The sequence below is a fragment of the Haliotis asinina genome, chromosome 5, assembly GCF_037392515.1.
Source record: "Haliotis asinina isolate JCU_RB_2024 chromosome 5, JCU_Hal_asi_v2, whole genome shotgun sequence".
Taxonomy (NCBI): domain Eukaryota; kingdom Metazoa; phylum Mollusca; class Gastropoda; order Lepetellida; family Haliotidae; genus Haliotis; species Haliotis asinina.
In genome coordinates, this window is record NC_090284.1 from 56682395 (window position 1) to 56694458 (window position 12064).

General features: G+C 40.2%; 1 protein-coding gene across 7 annotated transcripts in view; it reads right to left on the reverse strand.

Annotated features, from left to right (window-relative positions):
* Positions 1–12064, reverse strand: part of LOC137284897 (ras-related protein Rab-37-like) — a 152997-nt gene that overhangs the window by 28756 nt on the left and 112177 nt on the right. For 2 of the 7 annotated variants that reach the window (XM_067816928.1, XM_067816929.1), the window contains exon 1: positions 3610–3855. The exons of 3 other annotated variants lie outside the window; for them this stretch is intronic. In XM_067816928.1, coding sequence (XP_067673029.1) covers positions 3610–3714 — 105 coding nt within the window. In that variant the 5' untranslated portion in view covers positions 3715–3855. Of the gene's footprint in view, positions 1–3499; positions 3550–3609; positions 3856–4059; positions 4104–12064 lie in introns of those variants that run through there. 2 more of the 7 variants (XM_067816932.1, XM_067816933.1) reach the window with 2 other exon arrangements.

Consider the following 12064-nt stretch of genomic DNA (forward strand, 5'->3'; position numbering starts at 1 on the left):
TCTGACCACCCGATCCCGTTAGTCGCCTCTTACGACAAGCTGAGTCACCTTTTATGGCAAGCATGGGTTGCTGAAGGCCTATTCTACCCCGGGACCTTCACGGGTCGCATGTTTTGTTACAGAATGATAACTGAACTACGTTAAAGCTAAAAATGTTTAACAAAAATCTACACCATATAAACATTTTCAAGACCTCAAAAAATGGCTTCATATTTCATTATAAAATGATAACATGAAACATGATAACCTAAACATGATACCTACATGTAGATGTCTCTGTAGGTGACATGGGCTGGTTTAGAGAAGTAGAAAAAACAATCAACTTTTATCATGTGTCTGTCTGACAAGCAGTAGTATCCTCCACAATGGCCCACATCAGCAACTGTCTCCACCATCAGACATCTATATATCTGTTCTACAGTTCCATTATCCCATATTTCACTGTTTGAATGGTCCCTGAAACTACTTGTGTTTCAGTGATTATACACCATTTTCCCCTGTGACCAAAATGTTTCTGCTGCAGACAAGAACAGCCATCATAAATCTCAAAAAAAAAAATAATCCAGCAAAACAAATTCTAAAGAACTATTCCAGCAAACCAATTCCCTGTCACCAGCCTCAAACAATCCATCAGTCTATTTTAACTATAGATTTACTTTTGAATAATATTGATGACCAAACAAACTTCCAACATCTGTTCTTGGTCAATGGTCCCTGAAACATCTGCATTTTATTTTTGGCCTAATGTTGCCTGGTGAAAGTACCGTTCATTCAGATCTTGCCTTCATCATCTAGTTCCTGTTTCCTGTTCTAAATCGTCCTGGGTTAATTACAAGTTCTCTATAAATACTGCTAAGCACCTCCTCCTATCTTCATAAGAATATGGCAATAAACAAACAGTTCACTCTAGCAGGACTCACAGATGATTTAGCAGCATGTCTGTCAAAGTGTGGGTGGTAATATGACTTGAGGATTATATGCAGATGGATTATCAGGCAGTTCTTGTCATGGAGTAATGGCTCCAGTGCACGTAGATAAACCATACAGGCTGTCAATAAAAGTTGTGTCTCTAACCAAACCAAACACACAGTGGATCTTTGCTGTATAAATTGACTCCTACTTAACTTCAAGTCTTCGACCAGACCACTTAAATGTCACAAAGTGATACAGAGGTAATAAAATCATTGAAAAAAAAACCCCAACTGTTTATACCTGTCAGTTGTTTGGTCCAGTTAAAGTAGAATTAATGGTATTTCAGTTGTTTCAGATATTGTTTTGGGATAGATCTTGACATTATGAATTGATATAGAGAGAAACTAGTGGTTACAGCATTCGCTTGTCATGCGGAAAGCATGGGTTTGATTCCAATATGGGTACAGAGTGTGAAGCCCATTTCTGGTGTCCTCTGTTGTGATATTGCTGGAATAATGAAAAAGCTGCAAAAAACCATACTCACTCACTACTGCAAGTTGTACAAACAAATGCTTTCCTACATAGCTGTTCATATGGTTCGACCATACCTGAGATTCAAACTCGCAGCTATCCACTCTTGGGACAATAAAGCCTATTAAGCTAAACCTGGATTGATGACTTGAAACAGTCCAGGTGATGGAATCATATAACTAACTCAATCGGGATAAGACAATCAAGTGATTGACATCAAGAGCATCAATCCAGGGTAGGATGATATATATCACCCAGCCAATCAGTATAGCTATCTGATCTGTTTAGTTGCCTCTCACAAGCACAAGTTATTGGGGAACTACATTCTTACTACACAGTCTTGTTCAGCACCAATTTCAGCCTTAAGAATACAGAGGCAGTGGGGAAATCTGGTAGTTAAAGCGTTCGCTGAACAGTGGGGATTAACTCCCCACCTGTGTACAGTCTGAAGCCTATTTCTGGTGTTCCCTGCCGTGAAATTGCTGGAATATTGCTAAAAGCGGCGTAAACCTAAACTCACTCATTCACCCACTTTAGTATATATGTATCATCTTAAAAGGTTTCATAGTTCTTTTTTCAGTTTTATTCAATACTTATTATTACAAAATGGTATGATTTAAAGTCAGGTTTATTGGAAAGATGTCAATATGCTTTACACATTTTCCCTTTAAAACAACATGAGCATTGTACACAGGCATTTGTATCAAACAATCCATAGTACACCATACATAAATTGCATATTGTATAAATGTCAGTTTATTTCCTGATGACCTTAGGATTGGGCAGGATGGGGTGGGTCGGCAGTAATAAAAGGGAGATCTTTTCAGTTTGTAGCTGCTGTATTGAATTGAAGTACACACTAAATCATTCACAGTGAACTTACTGTGAGAATTACTGCTTGATTTCCATGCATTGCATGAGTGTAAGGTATTATGTTTTCTACGATATTTACATAGCACATCTGTTCATGTAACTAGTGTGCTGGTAGTTTTTCCCCTGTATCATTGGATGTCAATCTCAACTGCACATCGTATTAATATACAACTCCTGCAGACACTAGTTGCACAAAGTTATTGAGGCTTTCCCATCCTTTTGTAGTAATAGGCATGATGTAAACAGCAGTCTAACTTGTGACATAATTCACGTACAACAGAGTTTACATGACACCGATACCTGTTTCATGCATTGCGATAGCAGTGCTGTATCCACAGGTCTACTGGCACCTGGGGTAAATTGTTTATAATTGATGACATGCATCAAATAAGTCAGTGAGGCAGAACATCTGATCCCGTTAGTCACTATTTTACGACAAACATGACTTGCTGATGACCTTTTCTAACCCTGGTCTTCACAGGTACGGGGAGTACGTTGTGATATCGGAATGTCAACAACCTAAACAGAGAAATATGACTGGTCCTATGCAGTGTGCTTTACACTTGATATGGTATGTTAATCTTAGGCCCCTCAGTCAATAAATTTTGACACTTGAGATATGATGATGACCTTTCACTCTAATCTTTTCACACTGGTAGAAAGTTGTGGGTATGGCGTGGCTTCTAGCCTAACAAAGTTCTGTGGCCTAAATGGTAGCAGGTACTTTTTTAACAGGTTTATGGATCAACACATCTTCATTCAAGTAAGCACAGATTTAAGATATTTATAAGCTATTGTCTGTACCCATCTGTCTCGGTGTACAACAATCGATATGAAGACTGAAAACAGCTTTGATAAACAATAAAAATCAAAATGACCTGTAGGTTCATATTTGTTGACCTCTTAGGGGCAGAAATGCAGGCCAGTAAATCACATAGGGCAAAATGTACGAGCAAACAAGATGAATTTGATAACAGCCCCACCCACATTTCTCTGAGCTCAACGTTGCAATAATCTGCAAGCTATTTCCTGTCTTGTCTTAAACTTACACGGCCACTTATTAATCCTGTACTAAACAACGTGATTGACCTACATCTTAGATAAACATTTTGTCCGAGTCACATCAACAATATCTGTCATCACCTGGGATAGCAGATTCTGGTGAATTATACAAACCACAAACTTTGTCGGGAATTGATGAGAGCGACAGAATGATGTGTCTTTCAGCCCTGTGTGACATGGCCCCGTCTGTCAAAATGACAGGTCGTCACAGGGGTTGTAAATATCACCCACCTTACAAGAGGCATGGAACTCGGAGCTCTGACACGACGTTTGTCTGTGAAATGTTAAACCGTTGGAAGGAACTGTTGTTGAACCAGGGAATTTATCCTTCCCCATTGTTCTTCTGTTTGCATTAAGGCACTACGAGATCCACACGCATGGTACTTTTCATGCTAAAGCATGGATAATATTGCGCGTTTGCACAGGAGTAGACTATCGATCACGCACGCTTTGCAACCTGTTGTCATTTGTGGCCGGTGTTTATGGAAACTGTTCCCTATTGAAAACGCTCAATATGGCCACCCACGCGGATAGCATGCGTCAGTTCAGGTGGTAATAAGTGCTGGTCTACAGTATGGAAGAAGAGCACTTAAGTTATGCGCTCTGAATGAATTCTTGGGGAACTGTTACTGCTTTTTGAAACGATTGTGGTCTGTTTTGTTTACAATAGGTGTTACTCACTTATGGTGCAGTAGGTTTTCATGGTATTAATACACGCTGTTTGTGTGTTTGATTTTCCTGTGTAATTCTCTCGTGTGGTTCGTATCCTAAGCTTTGTGTCAACTGTGCTGAAACACTGTTTGCAAAAACTGGCCGAAAACCACCGAGTTTACTCGGCTGTGTTCGCCTCATTCCGCTGGAGAAGTTAGTTTATGTCGTGGTGACTGCACCGCGAGCGGTGGCTTAGTCGCGTGATCGTTAATTTCACTTGTTTCTTAATGATGATTTTCATGGAGCAACATGTACAATGTGAATAGTAAGAATGAAGATTTTTTATGGATATCAACTTCTTTATGAGAGAACACAACGTTTCGGAGTTAATGCTTACTCCTTCATCACCTGATGAAGGAGTAAGCATTAACTCCGAAACGTTGTGTTCTCTCATAAAGAAGTTGATATCCATAAAAAATCTTCATTCTTATGTATTTTCACTTCTAAATGACATTCAAAGACCTAATGTGAATAGTGAATGACACCCCTTGCCACCCACCCCCCTCCCCTCACCTACAGCATGGCATGTAAACGGCATGTATCTAAATGTGTAGCCTCATCTAAAACGAACTAGATCAGACACTGGACAATGCCACTCACGTGTATATACTTAGGTGACCTCGTGGGCAGGAAATCGACTGTCCGAACACGACCGAGGCAAACTAATAGCGCAATCTGGGCTTTGATAAACACTGGCTTCTAACCTAACCCTGTTGACATGTAGATCTAAGTATTTCAGCTCTTCCGCGAGAAAACACACACTAGCTTTCTCTTCAGTTTGCTTGTAATAATTTGTATACACATATCGGGAATTGGTTTAATTTGCTCTTTGTCGCTTCCTGTTGTTTTGGAGGAATATAAACAACCTAAGGCGTGACTTCACACTCATAATTATTTCATACATGATTAAGAAAACAACGAACTGACAGTTCCTTTCCGAAAATATGTATATACAATGTAAAAAAGTAAGAATTCTGTCGAAAAATACTCTCAAACCCACATGGCTTGCCCTTCCAGACATATCTGACCCTTTTCGTTATCATCGATCCTGATATATTTTTCATTTGCAGTACGTAGACTTGACATCTGACATTTGAACCCATGTTCTGGTGGATAATCTACCCGAATACTTGTGTGCGGTTTATGCTGTATGTTATTTGAAATGCCCGGTATTAGTTACAGATTGCCCGCAATACTCTCATCTATATATACATAATGTGTACTAATGGAAACAAATAAAGGAACACATACAAGAACAAGTGTTCTTTTCACGATTTCACCCACAGCGCAATACGTACAGTGTGAAGAAACCTGGAAAATGATAAAAGAACACTTGGAAATTAATGTGTTCCCTTATTAGCTTCTTTGAGTATATACGACTCTTCGGCGGTATGTAGCGCGTATGTAGCGCGTATGTAGCGCGTGTATCTCTCGAAGGCGAAGAAGACTTGCAGGCAGTATCTAATGGTGAATCAATATCGCTTTCGAAGTTTAGAAAACAAAGTTGTATCTGTTCATGACGGGCTATTACTGTCGTGTTGTCAGTTTAAACCCAAAACATTAACAGCTATTTCAGATATAACAGTCTATTTGATGTCTGATGTTTGCACTCAGCAGTATATCTGCCATTTAGATGCGGTATAACACAGACATAGTTATAAAATATATACGGCATCAATAACAACTATTAACAAAACTGCGTCACCGACTACCGACATACGATCACTTATATATGTATATTGCTTCTATATGACAAAGGTCACAGCAGAGCATGTTTCCACGTCGGTCAACATGTACAACAGGAAAGTGTTCTTGATGGGCTTACGTGTATCGATTTGGGAAGAAACGATGGATCTAAGTACATGTGAAATACAAACTGATAACATTTGCCTGCGAAATATTGAGTACATGGCAGAACAATAGAGCTATCACGTGCACCTTTGAATTCACACGGAACCATGTTTAGAAATGCCATGGCATTAAACTACGACATCGTCGCCTCATTCAAATGGCAATCGCTGCCTTAATGACGTCTATGAATATTAAAATGCAATTAAAACAGGATTCCTATGACTGAAGCATCCAAACGGAGAGTCTGATGTTGTTCTTGTTTCTTCTTATTACAATTGATAATGGTTGTTAGAATACACATTAGTTCGGAGATAATTCCGAATTGTTAATAATGATAGTAATATGTCCATTTATATAGCGCCATACGCCACACCAGGTATGTTCATAGCGCTGAGACCCGTGAAGGTCCCGTGGTAGAATAGGCCTTCAGCAACCCATGCTTGCCATGAAAAGGCGACTATGCTTGTTGTAAGAGGCGACTAACGGGATCGGGTGGTTAGGCTCGCTGACTTGGTTGACACATGTCATCGGTTCCCAATTGCGCAGACCGATGCTCATGTTGTTGATCACTGGATTGTCTGGTCCAGACTCGATTATTTACAGACCGCCGCCATATGCTGGAATATTGCTGAGTGCGGCGTAAAACTAAAGTCAGTCAGTCACTCACTCACTCACTCGTAGCGCTGAGAAAGTAGCCTATGCCAAGGCTGTGTCACTGGTCAGATTCTATTAATGGTGTGTGTCAACTTGAAGTCTGTTCTCGAAGCTTTAACACTGGCTACGATAACTTCTTTTCGCATATCAAAGTCCAGCCAATTAATCTTAACTGCGTCTAATATACTGTGCGGCCTAAGTCAGAAGGTCATGCAGTGGTTGTTTTACCGACGCAATACATCATAGCTGCGGCGATACAACGTAACCAACCAGGGGAGATAAGCACTGGGCAACGTTTTAATTTGGGCAGAGAGGTAGGAGGAGTTTTGATGGGAGTGAGTGAGTGCATTTTTAACCTCACATCGGCAATATCTCAGCCATATCGTGACCAGCAGAGATGGACATTAAAAACATTTCCAGGACGCACCCCTGCACCTCCTCACCGGATCCGCCTGTGCTGATGCTTAAAGATACTGCCGGGTACCCACATGGGTATGATATTAGTGGAATATTGCTGAAAGCGGTATGAAACCCAACTCACTAGTGCGCACCTGTGTTTTATTATCTTCCAGGCTCATGGGTATCCAGTAGTCCACGTCAAAACCTGGATTCTACCCAAGACATTTAAGCCTACATAAAACAAACAGCATATAATACAGTAACTGATAATGGAGATGGAGATTTCTACAAACATCTAAAGCTAAATCACAAAATTGACATAATGAAGTTCCTGAATCATCAAACGAGACATCTGACAGTTAAGTAGATGATTGGTTATCTGGTGTACGATACGACTGGAATGGCTGACTTGGTGGATTCCATGCAGCAATTTCCAGGCATGGGTGGACGCTGACCAAGACTCATTGGGTCAGTCTTGTTGCATCATGCATCATGCTACTCTTATTATATCCCTGTATTTTCATCTCATCTGAGACCCGTCAAGGTCTGGGGTAGAATAGGCCTTCGGGAACCCATGCTTGCAATAAAAGGCAACTATGTTTGTCGTAAGAGGTGACTAACAGGATCGGGTAGTAAGGCTCGCTGACTTGGTTGACACATGTCATCGGTTCCCAGCTGCGCAGATCGATGCTCATGCTGTTGATGACAGGATTGGCTGGTCCAGACTCGATTATTTACAGACCGCCGCCATATAGCTGGAATATTGCTGAGTGCGGCGTAAAACTAAACGCACTCATCTCATCTGACATCGTTGTGTATATTGCTCATTTATTTCTTTTTTTGACCTTCAAATTGTTCCTCAACATATTTTTTTCATTTCAAATAGAAGGGACAATCAGTCCCGATGGTCCACGCGTGGTCCACGCGTCGTCTTCTTAGGATGTAACTGCCCTTAGAAATCTCGTAAAAAGTCTGAAGTATGTGGTGAAATACTCAGTTAAGCAAACATGGATTCTGTTCACATAACCACAAATACCCCAGGAGTCATTATACTGATAAGTAAATATACTTTTACTTAGGTCTCTTTACTCCGGGAGTATATTTACTCATGTAAGGAAATGCTTTCACACGCCATCCTACGTAAATTTACTTACATAAGTAAATGTATCCATGTGAAAGGGGCTTAAGACATACATGCACGCGATCAAATTTTACAGAACTCATGTTTCCAACAAAATACTCAGTCTCTCTAGCACGCAAAACAAGTCACATCACATACGTGAGCCTAAATGGTAGCTAGAGTTAATACATGGTAATATGTAAATAATTAATGTTTATTCAGCAGTTTTCGCAATCAACATAGCTAGTGCACAGTGTATTGGCTCTCTCAGTATCCCACCACCGTGCTACAATAGCGATGACATTTCAGCGAGACTCTACAACACTGCATCCCTGGTAATTAGGTGTAAAGTAGATGAGACTCTACAACACTGTATCCCTGGTAATCTGGTGTAAAGTAGACATGATGAAATACGTGCGTCCAACTAGAATCTTGTCTGACACACCAGATCGCCGAGGATGATACTAACTGATCCATTCCAATGGTATGTCAGGATGTTTTCTAAAGGAATGCCACTGCCATAATCCTCACAGCATTTTCCACCACACTCTATTCATCTTGAGCTGATACCAATGATATGCCATGATCTAACACTGATCGACAGCCCCGTTGTCGTTGTCGTTGCTGAAGTATACGTACAGCCGTTACCGTTCAAACGTTCTCTTCTACTACTGTAATTTTAGTCTTTATTACTTGCCCGTGGAATAATTTTAGTCTGTCTCACAGTCCCTGAACTACAATATTCCCCCTTCCGCCTAGCTCTTTCTGCAATGCTAAATCTCTGAATGAAGCAAGTGTAGATTTTCTCAGTTTCAGAATTTTCAGTTCTACTTTAACGCCTTTTCAATATGAAAGGAATGATTTGTTTCTATCAAAAGGTATATATTCAGAGCTCGAGTCTACTGTCTACTGTAATTTCTATTTCCGTTCTTGACCACACACAGTCCTTTGTTGAAAGGTGTCCAGCACGTCAAATTCGTAAATTAACCGATTAAAAAAAAAATACATGTTTACTTAAATCTTGATTGATGTTCATGCTGTTGATCACTGGATTGTCTGGTCTAGACTCGATTAGTTATAGAGTACCACCATATGGCTGGAATATTGCTGAGTGCGGCGTTAGCCAACCAACCAACCACCCAGTATGACATTTTGATTGTGTAAGTCACGTTAGACTGGGCATGAATTCCTGGTTGCTTTTGTTCAGATGCAGGGAAGACGTACAGGGGCTGTACCTCAGTAAGGGAAACTATTCAGACTCTTAACTAAGTAAACAGGTGCACTCGTTGAATTTGTCACGTCTGTGTTTGTCTGTTTCCGCTCGAGAGACACCCAGTGAATCTTCTCCACATACGACTTTAAACAGTGACGTGTAGAAGTCATGACCTGCCCTCTTGTACCTTTGGGTGTGTGGGGTAGCCCAGTGGTTAAAACGATCACTCGTCACCCGAACACCCAGGTATGATTCCCCGCTTGGGTACAATGTGTGAAGCCCATTTCTGATTTCGTCTGCCGCGTTATTATTGGGATATTGGTTAAAGCGGCGTAAAATCATACTAACTCACTCACGTACCCTGTCGTTTTGAGCAAAACTATTCCGAAACATTATACTCGAAATGATACCCCTCAGTTGATTTGCGTGTGATTTGCAATTGAAATATCTCAAATTTGCGTTATACTTATTTTTATGCTATACATGAATACATAACATTTTTTATGCATAGCTGCTTTTTTGCTATGCCGCCCCAGAGCAACATTTTGCTTTTTCATCAGACGAATATTGAATAAGTGCATAAATGTGTATACATTTCCGTCATACATGTACAAAGGTAACACAATTACATTGTGATAGGATAATGTACATAAAAAACAAGTTGTTATGCATAAAACGTGTTATGTATTCACGCTCTCCCAACGTTTAAACTAAAAAAATGACTGCTGGCGCTGCGACCATCGGAATTCTGCCATATGGTTTAATTATATAAATCTATTTTATCTCTTACTTTTCATAATTAACAATACTATAGTACGAAACATTAGAAGCTGTTCACTGGTCATGAGGGGTACATCAAACCATGGACCCAGAGGGACCAGCGAACAACGTATTTATCGTACCGAACACATCAATGTTTATTTTGAAGTGTTTGACGTCCGGGTATAAAACTCCCCGTAGCCATCGCTAGATTTCGCAGACAAGAACCACATATTTAGAGTTTTCTCCCTTTCATCGATTTGCATTTGCAAAATATCGGAAATTTCCGTATATCATGCCTGATTCAATGTTATTCGATATAAAGAATTACTACCACGAAGTACCAAATGAATTTGGCTTTCCCAGCGGGTTACACTGAAAATGTTACCCGCTTGTAAGCGGAGTATTTGGAACATAACAGAAGAGCCCTCAGCCAATCAGAAAGCGACATTTACGTGGGAGGTAAAATAAAACTGCTTGTAGGTATCTTAGAGGCATTATCGTTTAAGATCCAGATTTCTCCTTCGGCATGCACTTACAACCTAAACATGATAGCGTCAGGTACGTGTTCCTTACCCCAGCCTTCACTGAAACAGTTCATCTTAACACAAAATTAAACATCCCCAAATTACATTCACTAACCGTTAATTGAATAAGTGGTGGCGAAAACACCCAAACCAACCAACCAACCAACCAAACAGAAAAAAGACATAATGAAACTAATCAAAGGTAATTTTCAATTTCAATCACATAAATGACAAACTCAGTGCAGGTCCATTTGATACTCTAAGTAACAGAAGGTTGTACTCTTTTGCAATATTCCAGCAAATATCGCGGCCGGGAAGACCAGAAATGGGCTTCACACACTGTACCCATATGTGGAATCGAACCCATGTCTTCGGGCGAACGCTTTAACCACTAGACTTCTCCACCGCCCCCTTTGATAAGACGTCAACCACCATTACATATATTCTTAAGAATATGTTTTAGCTTTACATGAAGCTGAGTCCGCTCTTCATAAAACGAATGACACTAACAACATGCTGTGCACGCCATTGTATTTTCTTTCGTTTTCTTCATGGAAAAATACGAAGACTTAATGTTCATTCTGAAACAGTTTATATAAGAAAAGAACAAAAACATATTATTAAAAATTGTTACCTCAGGAGTTATAGCATCGTATTTTTATGACCATCGATTGTTAACCAAAAAACCCCAGCTTATGTAATTCATGATTAATCGACACCGTATGACAGAAAAAACAACGGTTAGCATTGTACGAAAGAGAACAAGGTGCGAATTAACTCCAGGCCTTCTTATTTCGGTTCAATCGGACGATTACACATCACTAAGGGCGCAGAGTGCTGTCCCGAGGCAGGCTTCATCCAAACAATAGAGAGTCTAGACCATGATAGGTTCCCAAACAGATTAAAACTCGTTCAATCTTATCCCTATATCCGCTGGGAAGTTGGTTAAAACCAACGTCTAAAGTTACAAACACGAAACGAATAAACTGGGATATAGGTCAAAAGGGTAATTACAGCTGTAACGACCAGGGAGACTATATATAGACTGTTGTTGTAGATTATCCCTGTTGTCACGTAACGGTGTAGATTCTACTATCGTAATCCAGCAGGTTGTGCACGGAGTAGGTGGGATATACTACCCAAGAATTAGTTTGTTGCTTAACGCCGCACTCGTCAATATTCCAGCTGTATGATGTTAGTTTGTAAACAATCGAATCCGGACTAAACAATCCAGTGATTGACATCATATGCATCGTTCTTCGAAACTGGGTGAGGATGATATGTGTTAACAAAAGTCAGCGAACCTGGCCACCCGGTTCCGTTTAGTTGCCTCTTACGACAAGCATGAAGAGGGTGATCACAATAATCATCACAATAGGCATGTGTTAAATCTTAATTCGAAGTTCTACACAATTTACTTGAAAACGGTACTGGGTTGTACACTGGCGCTTA